This window comes from Gavialis gangeticus, unplaced genomic scaffold (genome assembly GCF_001723915.1).
Source record: "Gavialis gangeticus isolate Ggan-Ray unplaced genomic scaffold, GavGan_comp1, whole genome shotgun sequence".
Taxonomy (NCBI): domain Eukaryota; kingdom Metazoa; phylum Chordata; order Crocodylia; family Gavialidae; genus Gavialis; species Gavialis gangeticus.
Window position 1 is genome coordinate 9,035,034 of NW_017729012.1, and position 17,812 is coordinate 9,052,845.

At 47.3% G+C, this 17,812-nt stretch overlaps 1 protein-coding gene across 1 annotated transcript in view; it reads right to left on the reverse strand.

The window, feature by feature from the left end:
• Positions 1-4,865: 4,865 nt before the first annotated feature.
• ULK2 (unc-51 like autophagy activating kinase 2) overlaps positions 4,866-17,812 on the reverse strand; it is a 67,969-nt gene continuing 55,022 nt past the window's right edge. Inside the window, exons 19-28 of the mRNA XM_019511173.1 lie at positions 15,463-15,749; positions 15,158-15,351; positions 14,557-14,666; positions 13,608-13,760; positions 12,652-12,860; positions 11,260-11,438; positions 10,176-10,294; positions 9,420-9,577; positions 7,589-7,724; positions 4,866-6,724 (exon numbers count right to left, since the gene is read on the reverse strand). Of these exons, the coding sequence (XP_019366718.1) occupies positions 6,657-6,724; positions 7,589-7,724; positions 9,420-9,577; positions 10,176-10,294; positions 11,260-11,438; positions 12,652-12,860; positions 13,608-13,760; positions 14,557-14,666; positions 15,158-15,351; positions 15,463-15,749 (1,613 nt within the window). The 3' untranslated portion in view covers positions 4,866-6,656. The remainder of the gene's footprint in view (positions 6,725-7,588; positions 7,725-9,419; positions 9,578-10,175; positions 10,295-11,259; positions 11,439-12,651; positions 12,861-13,607; positions 13,761-14,556; positions 14,667-15,157; positions 15,352-15,462; positions 15,750-17,812) is intronic.

A 17,812-nucleotide genomic window follows, 5' to 3' on the forward strand; every position in this document is an offset into this window, starting at 1 on the left:
AGAGGGCAGGTGGGTCCGCTGCAGCGGGCGGACGGGCGGAGACGCCGAGCCTGTTGTGAAGGCAGGGAGGTGTCCCCAGCACTGGCAGCCGGCCCGGGGGAGGAGTCGGGGCTGTCCCTGTGCCGGGGCGGAGCTACCCTTCTACACTCCTAGCCCTTCTGGACGCCTGCAGATGCGCTGCTATACTTTCTTCCATGTTTATACACATTTCTTAGCCAAACAACCCCCCAGAAACAAAAGGACAGAGAAGGGGCGGCGGAATGGGAGGGCTCCTCCAGCCCCAGCCGCCCTGAGGGGGGAAGAGCGGGGCAGGGGTTGTTCCCAAGCGGCTCCGGCCGCAGCCCCGTGTGAACCGCGCCTTACCGTATTTCCGCCGCACGCCACGGCCGGCGGCACCTCCGCCTTCCGGGCCACGTGACGCGCGGTTCCGCTTGCCCCCACTCGGGCAAACCCAAGAGGAGCGCGGACCCCCCCCGGCCGCGCAGTGGGAGGCGCCGGCAGCTGCGCACTGCAGGGCCGGGCGCAAACGGGCCGCCGCGGCCCCGGGTCGGATAAGAGCCAGGCGCCAGGCCGCCGCGCCCTGAGCCTGTGGCTCCCGCGGCCCACGGGGAAGCGGATACCCAGCCCGCTCAGGGGTCCTGGACCAGCTCCCGCTCCTCCAGGCCCGGGGGGACCAGGTTGCAAATGCTGCAGCTGGGCTGGGGAGATGGGAGCATCTCACACCTCGCGGCACGCGCCGCGGGCTGCGACGGACACAGCGCGACAAGAGCCGCCGCGCCTCAGCACGACGAGCCGACGGGCTTGGTCTGGGGCCGCAGAGCAGGGGCTCCAGGCGGAGCTCGGGGGCGGAAAGATGGCAAGACCTGACTTGCCTTTCTGCCCGGAGCCCCAGGGGCCAGGTCATCTGCCCCGCTGCAGCCAGTGCTTCTGCGGGAGGAAAAGCGCAAGCCGTCCCCAGTCAGCCCACGGCCTAGTGCCAGGAGCCCCCCCCCCCAGGCACAGGCAGGGCACAGAGGAGAGAAGAAACAGTAACGACCGCTGGCATGCGGAGTGGGGGGCACCTGCCCCTGCCGAGAGCCATCTCACCTGCCCCGGCTGGCAGGAGGCCGGGGGCGCTCCCTACGTGGGTCGTGTGCTGCCAGCACGCAACTCACCCACGGCCCTTGGAGAGCGTTTTTTACCCAGTCTCTAAGAAACGCAAAAGGAAGAAGGGGGCTGGTGGTCCCTAGGGCTGCAATTATTGCAGCAGGTGATGGGTTTTGTCGCATTAAAATGAGCAAGAGGCTCCCCACCCCACTGGTGTCTCCTCTCCTCGGACCAATTAGCTAGACAGCAGCGTCTCCCCCATGACAAAGTCCCTGCGGGGGCTGAACTAGGAGGGCAGACCTTTCCGGGCTGCTCCCTGCCTCCCCCAAGCACACTCGACCGTGAGCTCCTGCACGATCAATCCCTACTGTTACAGGGATGAAAGCAGAGGAGAGAAAGGAGCTCGTTCTGGCAGCACAGGGAGGAGGGGAGCTGTGACCAGGGCACAAGAGCTGTGAGCCACTGTCCAGCTCTCTAGGGACTAGGGAAGGGGCCTGGCATGGGCTTAAACTGACCCCAGAGCCCATCAGCAGGGAGGAGATCCAGAAGCAGGGAGATGGGGACCTGCCTGACCACCCAGGGCAGTGGAGTAGGCAGATTCCCCAGAGGCAGCACTTTGCTCCTGTCCTGGGTTCATGGATCAGGCCCAGGCTAGGACCAGGAGGCTGTAAGCAGAGCAGGAGGGGGTGAGACCGCCAGGGGGCTGGGGTGCAGACACAGTCTCACTACGTTCCTGAGCCTACTTCAAGCTCGTACCCGCACACAGCTCCCCTTTGAGAGGATTCACTTCCGTAGTACAAAGCCCTCAGAAGGTGCTGGCCAGGCCTACGGCAACTCCACGCACTCCCAACTGGAAGGAGTCCAGCAAATACCAGTCAGTATCTTTAGGGATGCTCCAAAAACAAGGGGCATTTATCCTCCAAGGCTAAGGCCAGAAGTCCCCCATAAACCGATGTAAGTGACCAGAAACCAGTTCAAATCTGTAACACAACAGAAGATCAGTGCACATAAACCTCTTCCAAAAGGGCCCAAACCAGTTTAAGATAAAGCTGGATAGGTGTGGTATTAGACTTCACTGATTTAGAAGTTCAATAAACTGATTTAACCTGTCTCAGATCCCCTCCAGATTCAAGTTAACTCACAGTCCCCCAGCATCTGAGCCTGCTTTGCACCTCCCCAGCAACCCCCTTGCAGGTTGGGTGGGCTAGCTTTGTCTAGCTCCAGCCCAGAGGTGTGCCTCTAGCACCTGGATTCTGGCCTGGACCGCTACAGGCATGGGGCTACATGGCCAGGATCAAAAGTGAAAGTCTGTTCATTTGCTTATTAGCTCAATCCACCCAGCTTGGGCTCACCCATAAAGATCAAATTGCTTTAGCCTTGACCTTTTTGACTGTCTGTACAAGTCCGTTGTGGCTGCAGTCAAGAGTCACAAACCCAGAGAGGAACACAAAAAAAAACCCAACACAATTTATCAAGGAAATGCAGTTTCAAACCACCCTGCTTCAACATGCCAGATAGTGTGGGAACATGGAGGTAAAAGCAGGCAAGAAATAGCTTTCCAAAGGCCTGCCAGAGTGCAAGGGGTTTCAGTGAATAAATGCAGCTCAGTTTGTTTCACGGAGTCACGTGTCTCGAAGGCGGTGGCTGAGCTGATGTTTGCAAGAGCAGAATCCTGTCATGCAGAGCTCCGATCTGTGGGCTGCATTGTAGACATCGCTGGAGCAATGGAAAATGTGAAGCAGCCCAAGAAAGAAAAAGAATAAGAGCGACTGGCTGGGACAAGCCTGGGGAGCAGTTTGCTTTCAGCTGGGGGGTTAGGGTCAGCTGCCCACAAAAGGCTTAAGGTAAGGTGTCTGTACAGAGGCAGCACCCATGGCTAGCGACGCGGGGGCCAAACTGGCTTAGAGACTTCCACCAAAGGCCATCACGCAGAAATACATCCCCTGGCTAGCGGGCGTAACTGCCAAAGCGCAGGCCAAGTGTGTTTTTCAATAAAAGACTTCAGCCAAAACCCAAGGACTTCAACAAAATCTTCGTCCCATTGATGTGGTTAAGGAAGTGTTGCCCATTAGGAGACAGGCTACCAGGAGATTTCAGAGGAGAGGGGAGGAAAGGGGAAGAAGGGTAACGAGGAACTAAGGTGTACATCAGCCTGGCAGTCCACCATTCAAAACACTGGTGGGCCCTGGAAACAGCCATGTTCTGCTTCCCTGGCTCTGGTTCCTGCTCCTTTATCAGCTCTGCGAGACAAGCTATTTCTCTGCATTGCAGTGCGACCTCACAGGACCACAAAAGACGACAGCGCTTCCAAACTGGGTCCCATTAGGATGCACCTGTACTTCTGGAGCCCAGCCCAGACAGGCGGAGAGCGAAGCTGTCTCTCACAACGGAGCGATTACAACATCAGCCTATGTGAGGTAAGGAGAAGCCAAGTGTGGGACACAAAACCAAGGGACAGCTCCCTCTCCTCCTCAAAGTGCAAGAGGAAGAACTGGATCACATTTTTCAAAAGGACTGATTGAATGACTAATCCAGACCTGAAACTGGGAGCGGCAGAGAGACCCGTTCACTGAAGAAAAAAAAAAAACACTCTGGGAAACCTCAGCAGTGGGAGCGGAAGGGGGAAGACCCACTTGAAATGATGAAATCCCCGAGTGGAGACTGACTTTATGATTTGAGAAGCTCAATCCCCAAAGTGAAAACCACTTTTTTCTGGTTTTTGCCAATCTTGCAGGGGACACTGCACACAATGGAGACAATACAAGATCCAGTAAGTACCGAACACAGTCCCCTCAGGCTAAACAGGTGCAGCTGGGAAGTTTTACTGAAGGGGTTAAGTGTTTTTTTCCCCCTCTTACTGTTCAATGCAGAGAGCACTGGAGCTGGAAGACATCTCGGGGATCTCTGTCGAAGGAGATGACAGAGTTGCACGCAGCCTTTCTGGTCGTCTCCTCCTGAAAACAGCTCACAAGAATAGCCCTTTCTTCTTGCTCCTGTTTGTACAGCTGTAGACTTGCTGGCAGGAGCAGAGAGGAGATTCAGAGAAAGGAGGCAGTGAGTTCTTGGGGAAAAGCTGCCTATCTCCTGGAGTTTTGCATCAGAGCCTTCATTTTGTTTCCAGATTAATGTCCGGAGAGTTTGGCGGCGCTCCCTTCTCCTCCCACTTGAGTTGCCTTTTATTGGGATGTGCCAGCTCCGAAGAGATGTTTTCCTTTTCTGGGAGAGGCCCCAAAAAATCCTGATAATATGACTAGGAGAAAACAAGAGCCCTTTCCCTTGCCACACGGCTCAGCTGGGGAAGCAGCTCGCTGGAAAGACTGACCTTTAGCAGCATTAGCAAAGGGAAAGGTCATTTGCATCCAGCTCCATCAATCCACTGTCCATCGCACCAGTTCTGGCAAGTCCAGCAGCGAACCTTGCTGCTAAAAGCAATTAGGCAGCACCTCACTCAGCAGCGCACAGCGGTTATCCAGAAATCTGGTTTGAAAACAAATGCTAAGCAGTCAGAGTGATGGGGGAGAAAGCAAGCAAGCAGCCTTGGCTTAAAGAGAATGAACTTACCTGCTGCGAGTGGCAGCGTCCAGTTTAACCCACTGCAGCCCTCGGACATCAGTGCAAGCTCGTCAGGCGGCTCCCTGCTCCTGGAATCGCCTCTCGGTCTAGGAAGAGAGTCCCGTCTCTCTCCTTGCCTCATTCACTTCCTTCTTTTAACCAACGATTCAGAGGTTTTCAAAAGGTGACACAGCTGGCCCCCAGGTAGAAGAGAGGCACCAAGGCTGTACCACAGAAACACTTCTAGTATCAGTTTATTTTACCTTAATATACATTTATACAGGCCATAATAAAAAGGCTATTACACAACAGTTCAGTGAGTTATTACCTAGTTTCAAGAATGCATGCAGTTACAAAGGAGAGGTAGAAACACTGTATTAAAAGACCTAAAAATACAAACATTATATAAACAAACACTTTCAAATGAACCGCTGGAATTTCATACAGATAAATAAGGTAAAAAGTACATTACTTTGTCAAAGTAAAGGAAACACATGGTTATCAGTATACTAAAACAATACCGGTGCAGGAACTCTGTACAACTGTCAAATAGCTCAGATCACGGTATCACCTAAGAGGATTAAAATTATTTTGTCCTGGAGAATGGTTTATTCAAGTATTCAAGCAGTGAGTAACCAAGGAAAAAAACAAAAATGAAACAAACCCCCAAAACAATTCCCCCAAATAAAATACAGGAACCATTTCCAGAGAAGCTGATTCGCCTAAATACTTTGAGAATTGCTGCCCTGATGATTTGAAGGGATGCTTGAAATGATAAATGCCTACGAGGCTACGTGAAGCTTCCCACCTCTCCCTGAAAACGCACACAAAGTGACCCTGATGTCTGCACGCTGCATGTCCAAATTCCACGTCGCCAAAGCAGCATGCCGGTTCCCAGTTTCTCTCCATTCTCACACGGCTCCTCACAGAACCTCTCAGCTTACAGTATTTGTTGTAATACTGTCCAGGAAACAGGATACAGAGAGCTGCTATACACTCAGAGACTGCAGGCATTAATGCACGTACTGCATGCACAACGGAAGATGCAACTAAACCGCTATAGAAACAACCAGCAACTCAAACATTTCTATTACTGAGAAAGTCTGTAGCAGTAAGTTACTCAAGTATTAGCCAAACAGGTATAAAATGGAAAGGCTCACATGAATAATACAAGTCTTTACAAGTTTTTCTGAAAGTCTCCTAGAAGCTACATCTGAAATCCTGAAAAGGATTTTATATACAATGAAATGAAACGAAACTGTGTCAGCAAAGCCCATTGTGCCTTTTTTAAATTAAAGAGCTTCAAAAATGACTATACAGTTGCTTTAGTAAATTAGTGCAATACAAAGTGTTTTGGAAGAAGAGCATCAATTGTAGCCATTGCAGCTGACGAAACCATTTAGGGAGTCTGAACAGCTGGAGCGAAGTCTCTTCCATTGTCCGTCTTCTCCCCTGTAAAAGGTGCTTCCTTCCCACCGTGTCCGCTGCGGACCGGTGAGCCGTCTCTAGAACGGGAGCTCGTATCCAAGCCAGCTTATCCCCCAAATGCTTCACGCTGCACATGTATGCATATGGAGTTTTACACCTTCATTCAATAGTTTGTTACTGGCAATTAAAAACAAAAAAGTCTTCACAAACCTCCAGATGGAATCTTCCCTAAGGAAACACGACCGCACCAGCTTGGTGAAGAGGGCTCCAGTCTTTATAGTCCTTGGTAAGGAAAATAAAGTCGACCAAGCCAGAATTACACGTACAATGCTCCGATTCTTTTAAATTCTGCTGCTATGAGGAAAAACGGAAGGAGTGACTGTATCAATAAGGCAGATTTTCTACAAATGTTGTACGTTTGGAATTTTTCCTCTTTGAATTTCACTGCTGCTTCTTTGGTAGTCACCATGGAAATTTAAAATCATCTTCCACAGGGGTGGGGAAGTGGCAACAATTAAGCTGTAGCAAAAGTAGTACAATATCACTGAAGTGGTCCCTTATGTTCACACCACCTGGTCCTTGGGATACTGCTACTGTTCATAAACAGCCACTGTGCTGTAGCAAAGGGCAGAGAGTCTTCGTTCGATGCTAGATTTATCTGGGGACAAGACAAATGTTAAACATGCAAACAGATTCCAAGAGTATCAAATCCAATTGCACATATGGGGGAAAACACTGCAGCAAAACTGGCATGGCTCAAGTAGCATCAGCCTGAGCCTTCTGAAGCCATTCTAGACTGGCTGCTACAAGCAGGCCCTTGGGAGAGGCTGTGCATAAAAACAACCACACACACTTATTTGTGTCCTTGCAGAGCTAAGTGCCTACCCTGTAAGTTTGATATATGGGGCAATGACAAATGGAGATCAAAAGAAAGGCCATCCACAAATCAGATGGTTTTATTCAGACACGTTTCAACACAAGCTTGGCAACTCTGCCTTTGTCTAGCCTCGTTTAGGAAGCCAGCACTTCCCCGTTGGGTTTACTTTTCCGTTTTGTTTTCCCTAGTCACAGACCTATTTTGGCCCTTCCATTTCTGAAGCCTTATTTGCTCCTCTCAAAGTTCTTTGGCGTTCAACTCATCTTTGGGATTAGCAATAGCTTTCTCCACCAGGACAACAGTGCTGAACAGCTTGGTGATGCAAGATGCGCAAAGCATCTGCCCTGGGAAAAGGCATTTTATGGGATCAGCAAACACCGCAAGGGGGTGAAATCCTAGATATGCTCAATTCAACGGCAGGAGTTCCCACAAACATCAACCTGGCTGGACATCAACCCTCGCCTCTTCAGCCAGCTCATGCTGCTCTCTGCAGCCTGAGGATACTTTTTATAGTAATGAAACACTTTCTGCATTTTGAAGAAAAGCAGAGGGTAAGGTTTCACCATCAGTAACGCTGTCCAGAACTCGCACATGCTATCAATATTAACGCAATATACTCCCGATGCATCATCCAGAACGACTTACATTTGTGTACATTTTCTACATCTGCAGGATCCTGCAGTATCTTAGTCAGTCCTTCGAGCAGCAAGGCTGCTTTGTGGTATCGATATGTGATATCTTCCGTCTGCTGAAACATCTCATCCAGTGCTGCTGACTGAACCTGGAATCGTTTGACAGATTCAGAGTTATACGGACTGTTTCACGCAAGTGCCGAAATAAAAGGATGTCTCTGAACAGGCTAGCTGCTAAGTAAGAGCATCATTAAGGGAACAGCTTCACAAGCTTAATTAAGCTGTTCTGGTTTTGCCATTTTAATAGAACAAAGAAGTTAACAGGAAAATAGGCTTTCTGTGTCAGATTAAGTGAAGGGCCTCCAGCATACACACACTGTAAAATGCTTTAGGGCCCATAATAGTTAAAGTACATCCCGTACAAAAATACATTTTAAAAATTATAGGACCACATATATACGCATGCCTTTGCTTTTATTTGCGAGGGAGACATGCCATTTCATGTCCGACTACTCATTCATGCAGGTCAAGTGCTCCGAGCGGTCGATACAACTGTGTATACAACAACATGTGCAATTCCACTCAACTAGAACTGCCTCTTTCCAGAAACGCAGGTCCCCTGTATATTTGCCACACTTGCTCCCTGCCTTAGCTAACCCCATTTATGTACTCAGAACCTCTCACAAATACAAGCACTTTTCCTCGCATTTGTTCGTTAACGTTACATTAATGTGCTGACATCCCTCCAACAGAGGAGACTTCCAACTGAAACCAGATGACTGAGGAAGCCATTTGTGATCTGTTTCTCCGCTTCAGCGAGCTTTATTGGGTGAAGCTTCAGCACACAGCCTTGTTACGGATTATGCAGCTGAGCAGCACATTTCTTACTGTCTAAACAAAACCTGCTGATGCGTAGGGAAGTCTGAGAGCAAACCGTATCTCCCAGGAACTTAAAATGGTCTGTGGGGTGGGGAGAACAAGTCAGCCCATCGGTCCCTGCACTAACAGATGTCAGAGTTGACTGGCTAAGTAGCAGCTCTACAGAAGAGGACCTGGGGGTTACAGTGGACAATAAGCTGAATACGAGCCAACAGCGTGCCCTCGTTGCGAAGAAGGCTAGCAGCATCCTGGGCTGCCTTGGTAGGACTGTTACCAGTAAATCAAGGGAAGCGATTCCTCCCCTCTATTCAGCACTGGTGAGGCCGCATCTGGAGTCCCGTGTCCAGCCGTGGCCTCCCCCGTTGCAGAAAGGATGCGGACAAGTTGGAGAGAGTCCAGCGGAGGGCAACAAAAATGGCTGGGGGGCTGGGGCACATGACTTCTGAGGAGAGGCTGAGGGGACGGCGCTTATTTAGTCTAGAGAAGAGAAGACCGAGGGGGGATTGAATAACAACAGCTTCCTACTATCTGAAGGGTGGATACAAAGAGGATGGAGCTAGACTGTTCTCAGTGTGGGCAGATGACAGAAGGAGCAATGGGCTCAAGTTGCCACAAAGGAAGTTGAGGTTAGGTATCAGGAAAAAATCCTCTCACTAGGAGGATAGTAAAACATTGGAATAAGTTGCCCAGAGAGGTTGTGGACTCTCCATCCTTGGAGGTGCTTAAGACCCGGGTAGACAAAGCCTTGGCTGGGATGATGTAGTTGGGGACGGTCCTGCTTTGGGCAGGGAGTTGGACTAAATGTGACCTTCTGAGGTCCCCTCCAATCCTAGTTTTCTTTGACTCTGTAATTTAGTACAGTCTGGGTAGATGAAAGGGTCACCCGACACAGAAGTAACGCATAATACCACAAGTTACTTATGCTGCTCTCCATGCCCTAGACATCAGCCAAAGGAATGATTTACCATTTCCACAGCACAGTTGTAGATGAGCTTCTCTGCAGTGACGCTGTTGATTTCATCAATGAACCTCTGCTTGTCAGAAAAGAAACGATTCAGCTTCTCGGTCAGCTTCTTGCACATGCCGATGCAGAACTTGTATCGCTCGTTCAGATTTCTGACAACTAGAAAGTCACAATGAAGGAGTTAAATTCGGTTTTTGCCAGAGTTTACCGTCTGTGCATACCCAGGTGGCTTTATATTGCCATTCTCTGTGCCATTTTTGCTTCAGGAGGGGTGTACTCAACACATCTTCACTTCATATGTATAAATCACCCATTCTTTAAACTAGCTACTAAAAGCACCTTTCTGCATGTGCACTTAAAGCTACTGTGCCAGCAGTTCTCTCTTTACAGAAGCACAGTTAGCCTGGGCATAGCTGTTTCCAGAAGTGGCTATCTTTTTGCCCCAGAGATTATATGTCAAGGTTTCTTAAGTGACCACTACAGCTTCAAGCACGGCACAAATACCATATTTCTACTGGGCAAGAGGCATTTGTTCCCTGACAAAGGAGGTCTAAAATAAGAAGTGCCTCGGTCACAGCTGCATAACAAAACAATGAAAATTGCTGTTGTGAAAGTGGACCCCAATTCAATCAAATTGATGTTAAAAACTCCCTTCCTTCTCTGCCCCCAACACGTTTGGGAGGTGTGCTTCTTACACACCAGAAAATATGGTAATCATTCACAAACAATGCCAATTCAACATTATGACTGCTTCTACCTTGTTTGACAGCAGTGGATGGGTTCAGTTTCCCTGACTTGACTTGTGCTTTGGCAAGATGAAGAGAAGAAGCCAGCAACTGTGCTGCTTTCATGTACAACACAAGCTGCTCTACTTGTCTGGGGGGAAAATAAGAGAAAGAAAAAGGTAATTTAACGTTTTATGTTTTTTATTTATTTATTTTTTTTTGTTTTAAACTAAACACGTTCACCCCACGGCTAGACACTCAGCTCTCAGACTCTGGCTCCCACTGGCTCCCTTCAAACACACTGTGCTGGCATGAGACAACAGACAATAAGAGACAACAGCAGAACCAAGAAACAGATGTACTAAGTGCCAAAAAGAACTTCTGTCACTGTTTCAAAGAGCCATCTCCCCAGGCAGAAAGAACGGCTTCCAGACGTGTTTGAAGGTTCAAAATAAAAGGAAGCTCCTTTAGTGCAGGAGAATTATGTGAGGGCCACCATAAGCTGCTTCCTGCAGTTGGGAGGTACCATTACACATGCCCCCAGGGGTGACTACTCTGAAATCTGTGATCACAGATGCAGTTCTTTCTACAGAAAAGGACCAGGGAACGAGACTGCCCTCCCACCATTCATCCTCAGCCTTTTCCCCACCTCTAAAGGGGTGAGGACCTCTTAGACCTCCTCCTAAAACCCAGGGCTGCTGCTGCTAGCTAGCCAGCCACAAATGGTTCCCGTCAAGCGATGCAAGGTGCTCACCTCTCTCTCTACCTGGAGCTACGAAGAACGGAGCTCAGATACCCATGCAGGGTGAAGCACAATCAGCCCACACAGGCTGCCCTCCACCACAGCTGACACTTCAGAGTTTCCCCCTCTTTTGGGATGACTCGAGTTAGTCGTCCAAGAGCCCAGTTGCGTTTTTCCTCTATTCTATTTTATTGACCATGCTTTCCCGTTAAAGAAGTATGCTTTTATGCAGTGTTTGCTGGAGCAAACCAATCGCTTCTGAACAGCATTAAGAATGGGGAAAGCTAGACACAGGCCCATTAATTTATTACTAGAGCACACACATGAATTGCATAGGTGGTAACTCTCTAGAGACCTTTCAGTCAGATACCTACCCCCACTCTTTGCTTAGCTGGCTTATCTGATCAACGACAACGCTCTCCTGAATCTGATACAGTGACACGGCAGAGGTGCACAGCTCTGGGTTTCCTCCTCGTATCGCTGTCAGGTCCAAAACGCATTCTGTGAATGTCAGCATCATGTTTAGGTGACGCAGCGTATCTGTATGTTCTCTCTGCCGAACAAAGATGACAGCGATTTAACCCATAAGGTATGACACAAACCTGTGTCAACGAAAGCCGTTAGGATACTGACTGGTCTACAAATGGCTCACGGTATGCACGAATACACACAGCATCACCAAACAGCAGACTGAATAACATTTAAGAGGGTTAATGTTAGTTATCTTGTCTTTTAAAAATTTAACAGATTTTGAAAATACACATTAAAACCCTTCCACAAAGGGCCAGAGGAACTGAGAAGAGAACTGTATTTGTTGATCTCTCTTAAGTAATGAAAGAAATCCCAAGCAGTGTATATTATTTATTATGTTTCCTGCAATCAGAAGTATGCTAGCACTTGCATGAGAAGCCAAAAGCAGCATTCATCTTTCAGTCTTAACATACTTGCTCTTCCCAAAAAAGAGTTCATATGAAGCTGCAACACTAAGCATTTGCACTGTTCCCATTTAAGTTTAGACTTAGAAACACTGGGCTCATTGTGATAAAACTGACTGCTGGCAGAGCTTTCAAGTTAAACTAAACATTTCTATTTGGGCCAACAACTTATCCCTTCCCGGCGACTGGCAGAGCCAAGATACAACACTCATTGTGCGTGACCTAAAATTGGCTCCCCACTTTGCTGGCTAAATTTTAGCAGTACTATTGGGGGACAAACAAAAGGCCTAATCAAAGCCCAAAATGCACCCTGTATACAGTTTCGTGAGTGTCCAAGGCCATCTCCCAAAGGGTGTATACACCCAGTGTCCTTGCCTTGAGAAATCTGTGTTTTGATGATGGCATTGTGGTCATGAACAGCTTCAGATTCTGTGTTAAGGGTCATTTCACAGTACAATTAAAAAAGGACTTTTTTCTTGCCAGCCACAAGCAGGACTTTACGCCGTCTGCTGTGAAGAAACACTGGACTACTGCAAGCGAGACACTGTCACAAACAGCACCCATGTATAGAGGCTTGGTACCAAAAGGGTGACCTATCAGTTGAAGGCTTTGTTGAACTATGACAGCCACACTTATTATTGTCACTTATCAGATACAGGAAAAGCAAGGAACAGCTGTCCAGCAGACGGGAACAAAATTGGTAAGAAACAATGAACAGTGAAGAGAACACCTTTAAAACCTCTACCTGGTAAGATTTGGAACCCCTCTCCTATTATTTCCAAGTCTCCTAGCATTAGATGCATTACAATGGTACATTATCTTTTTCTGTACCTCCATTAAAGTTTCCTCAGGTAGTTCAGGTGCTTCAAAAGTGATAAAGCCCTCTAAGCTGGGAGGCGAAGTACCGTACGGCATGTACTTCAGATTTGGAGCTGGGTCTGCTCCAGGGGGAGAAGAACCCATATAAATACCAGGAGGGGAGCCCATATATACACGGCCACTTGTAGAGCAGAGAGACCCTCCAGAACTGTTGGATCCAACTACAAGGAAACAAAACAAAACAAACAAACAAACAGTCTCAAAGGCTGGTCCATCTGCAACTCTGGGCTGAGGTTGACAGTAAAAGACAAAGTAATAAACAATATCAATTCACTATGGGGGCTGTTTCTCAGTGTATCTTATACCAAATCTGCAGAGCACCTTGCACCAGCCTCTGATGGACAGTGAGATTTATAAAACACGCTTTGTGAAAGTCTGCCAAGAACTTTGACTGTAGATACTTACTTGGTCGAGTCTTCAAGTTCTCCTTGCACAGTTTGCACACCTGCATTTCTTGAATACACAAGGGCGTCCAACTTGGTGCCTTCTGTATTTCACATCCCCACGCCACTGGGCTGGAATGCAGCCAGTGGGTACACTGGGTGCTTCATGTCCTGCATGCTGCACAGCAAGTTACAAACAGGCTGGGGAATTTAAGTTTTCTTTGCTGGTGTCACGGATGGTGTTGAACCCCTCACAGTACGACGACACAGTGCAGACTGTCACAAGCACCAGGGAGTGCACTGCAAAGCACTGAACTAACAATCCCATCCCTCTCTCTAAAAAAAAGGCAGAAAAGTATCCAAACTCTCCTCCCATCATACTTATTGCCTAAATAGCTGCTCTTAAAATAGCCCCAAGGCCCTACTGTTAAGCTTTGCACAAACACATTCAAATAGTCCCAAAGGGCAGAGAAACGAGAGAATTCAGATTTCCAGAAATAAACTGTTTTTAAAGAGGTGTCTTACCTGAAGTCGTTCGAGTTCTGAGGACCATGTGGGTGCAGGTAGGAGGGGTAGCGCTATTTGGAGGTGACCCTACAGTAAACATTACAGCCCTGGAACTTGCTCCAGTTCCTATGCAAGGAGGTGCCATCGCAATTCCACAGGCTCCTGCCGGAGCTGGAAAACAAGATTACACACTATGTTAGTCTTTAAAAAAAAATCATACCCTCATTGCTAATGCAGCTGCACACCACACCTGGAAAACAGACACATGCACACTGTGGATTAGAATGGGGAGGAGAACAAGGCAAGTCTGAGAACAAATGATGCAAACAGACTGAAAGCAGAGCTGGCAGGACTGTGATGCACCTCTGGCTTTTCCTGTCCCTTTCCACATACCATGAACTGCTCTTAGCTCTAAATTCTTTAAGGCAAAGAAGATTGGAGACTATTTTTGAAAGCTCTGGAAACTGTGCTTAAACATACGGAAAGAGATACTATTAAAAACCCTGATGTAAGCAGAAACCTGGAGGCCAAAAAAGTTAGACCTGCCTGCATATATCCACTGTTTAAAACGAAAAAAAACAAAAACGTGGGAACTCTAGCCACAATCCCCTGTAGACTACTTTCTGGAAAGGCATAAATTGCTAGCTTTAAAAGATAATACGAAGCAGAACGATGGGGACTGCCTCTGTGTGAAAATAAGCTGGAATTAGGAAATGGAGCTGCAATAAGGGAAGTGCAAAATCCCAAGCCAGCACATGCAGTTCTGATATTTTTGTCATTAAGCGCAGCCGTGTGACAGATATTTACACATGCTGGCAACACCGTGATGCTTTACAGAGCTGCTGAACATGCAGATGAAGTCATCTTCCAGACATGTGGGCTGACACTAGATAGGTTGACACAACAATCATACCCATAACAACTCTTCCCAGTGTGACAACTTGGCTGCGTTACTCTTGTTCTTTACCTGTGTCCATTGGTCGCTCAGTATTGAGGCTGTCTGTGCTGCCCTGATATAACTGGCCCCCAAGGGTAGCCTTCACTTGCTGATCCGACAGCTTCCCAGTACTGACAGATCTAGACAGAAGAGCAAATGGCTTCAGAACAAGACAGTCTCGATGCACACCTTGCTCCTGAGGATGGCTGACAAGTAGGTGCTACTATATAGAATTCTTAAAGAGATAAAAATACCCCAACAGGGGTACAGCAAATCTACACAGAACCCCCTCTCTATTATAATGCAAGGACTCAAAAAGAGGTTTCTACAAAAGTTATTCATGTCAAATTTATCTGTATAAAAGTTTACCATGCTTTTGAATTAAAAACTAGGAGCCTCATGCTAGAAAAGAGCACTCCAAGTTCAGATGATCAAAATAAACCAAAGGGAACTTTGTTAGCTGTATGAGGGACTCCAGGAAGTTAGCATTATGTTTAACATGCTGCAGAGAATGTTTCTCTAGCATGTACCCCAATGTCTCCTTAGCAAAAGACATTACAAATATGCTACAGGTCACCAGTCAAATACACCTGTGCATCTCCTGCCGTTTATAAACCACGGTGTGTTCTACCTGCCAAATGCTGCTTTGCTGTGATGCTCTGCAACCTGTTTTTCACCGCCTTGCGTGAAGTGGAAGTGCGTGAAGCCCCTTGGGTCTGTTATGTCTTTAGGCTGCAATGGAGCATCTGCTGACCCCTGACGAGTAGCCAGAGCCAGCAAGTTCGAGGATGCTTGAGTTTTGGGTATCTTGAAAGGAGCAGTTGCCTGGAAGACGCATGGAATCTGGTTAGCACAAAAGGCCACATTGCTAAGGGGAACAGTTGTAAGCACTATGGTGTCACTTCCTATCTTCAGACAGAATAACGTTTAACAAACCTTAGTGGGAGAGCCAATAATTGTTGGTAACGGAGTTTTAAACAGCCAGTCTGAGCTCCTAGGCGATGATCCCATATGTTTTGTAGGTGACGTTCCCAGGCTAACAGGCCTGCTTGGCTGTGGAGAATGGCTGTACCCATACCCTGCATATGACGGGCACACGGGGTCCGAATGCTGCTTTCGGAGCTTCTGTTTGTTCTGGTAGATATCAGTAAGAGTTGGAGCACTCTGCAGCCTGGCTCCCATCATGAAGGACTGAGGTGACTGAGACTGTGGTACTGGAGAACCTGGGGAGAACCACCGAGTAGAAAAGTGAGATTCTGCTAGCCCTGCTTCAGATCATCTCAGCAAGAGAGAAAGCCACGTTTAAAAAGACTTTGAAGTTAATCCAAGAGGACAGAGCTCTTCTAATCTTGTGAAATATGACTCTTTATCAGCTTGCCAGATGTTAAGAGCAGTGGATTCAGAGCACCAGCTATTCACACTAAAGGCTAGATGTACACCAGGACGATGATGAACACGAGGAGTTCAAAAGGGGAAAGCTGTACTGGCTGCCGACTACCCGCGACAAGCCGAGCCACGATAAATGAAGCAGCCGGCTCCAACAGGAACATCTCAGTTGCAACAGCCTGGCTCGAAGAATTGCTGCAGTAACAGAACTGCACTGTCAAAAAACTTCTAAAGGGAGTATTTTTAGAATCCCAGCACTGAAAAGCTACTTAAAAACAACAGTATTTACCAAAGGAAAATCTTCCACACAAAATCGTTGCTAAAGGGTGGAAATAGAGTAGATGGGAAAGAAGAAAAAGCAAAGACGTTTTCCTAATTGTGCTCATCTTTTGATCACAAGTCACAGAATGTGACCGACGAAAATGAATTATTGAAAAAAAAAAAAAAAAAAAGTGTAATTAATCTGTCCACAGGCACAAGGGGCTACTCACCTCCGTGTCTCCTGCTGAGACAGCAGGGACCACAAGAGCAGTGAAATACGAAGGGAAGACCACTACTCTGGCCGTTTGTCTTTACCTCTTTCTTACAGAGCTCCATGCATGGAACAAGTCTGTTCCTGATCAGGAATGTCAGATTGTCCTGGTGCAAATACAAGGATCCACAGGACCCACTTTGCTCAACAGTGAGCTTTGGGGAGAAATTTCCTATAAAAGTCTCACCCACAGAGGCCTTTTGCCTTCAAGGATGAGCTACTTTCTATGCGCGCAATTGTGCAGCTATGAAACGCAAGGTTATACATTCTAAGCATGCCTAATGGGAACGTAACTCCGTCAGTCAATCATCAAGGTTAAAACTGAGAATGGCCAGAGAGTCTTCTGCGTTGTTTATGCAGTCTGAAGTTTGATGGCACCTTCTCCTCCTTTACGTGCCCACAGTCATTCAGATGATGCATCACGTCAAGTGAGGGCTGCTCGTAAAGCTGAAGCCTCATGGTCACAGCCTTGCACGTAAGAAGCACCACTTCATAATCTCAGAGAATTTGGGGAACAAAGTGCTGATAATCTCGCTCAGAACTTTCCACATAAACCAAACTGTTAATGTCTTTGTTATTTTTTCACACTGTCCCGTTAAGTTATCACAGCAATATATCAGTTTAAGGGCTACACAAAGCAGCCTTCTGAAATATGCTTCAGTTTCACAAAAATCGGTGTTTCAAGAACTGCTCATCATAAAACCATTCTTGCAGTTTGCTCAATAAAGCGCCTACTGATTTACCCAAGATTTCATTAACCTCCTCTGGCCTACATTAATGAGTTAGAGTAAGCTTGAGCTACCTCACCCTTTCTGCTCAGCAGTGTTTGGTTTGAAGCTGTAAGCAGGAAGGTTATTTCCAGAGCGCTTGTGTTCATTCCTCACTGAATTCTCAACCAGGAGTTTTGACTAAAATCCCTCTGCCTTTTTGGCCGGTCCACTTTGAAACACATCAGCTCGCGCTTTGGAAGCGAGTCTCATCTTATCACTGGCTGCTGTTCTCGCCTCACTGTCATCAGGAGGGGCTTTTGAATTCCCCGTGTTTAGGATTCATTCACAAATAGCTCACTTGTCTATGCTGACAGAACACTTATTGGGCAGAGGTGCACCACTCAGGTGGATAGTTTCAATGCTTAGGAAAAATCTGAGTGAAGGAGCTATGGTCTCCTTTCAATTCTAGGCAGCCATAATTTCCAAGGCTTTAAGAATTTTAAGATCTGTTTATAATATAGTTTGTGATATCTTCCACAATAAAACCACCACAGCAACATTTTAATACTAAGGAATGGTATTAAAGTCAAATAAGAGCACTCAAGAAAGGCTTACAAGTGAGAATTAAGCAACCATGTTGCTGAAAAAAAAAAAAAAA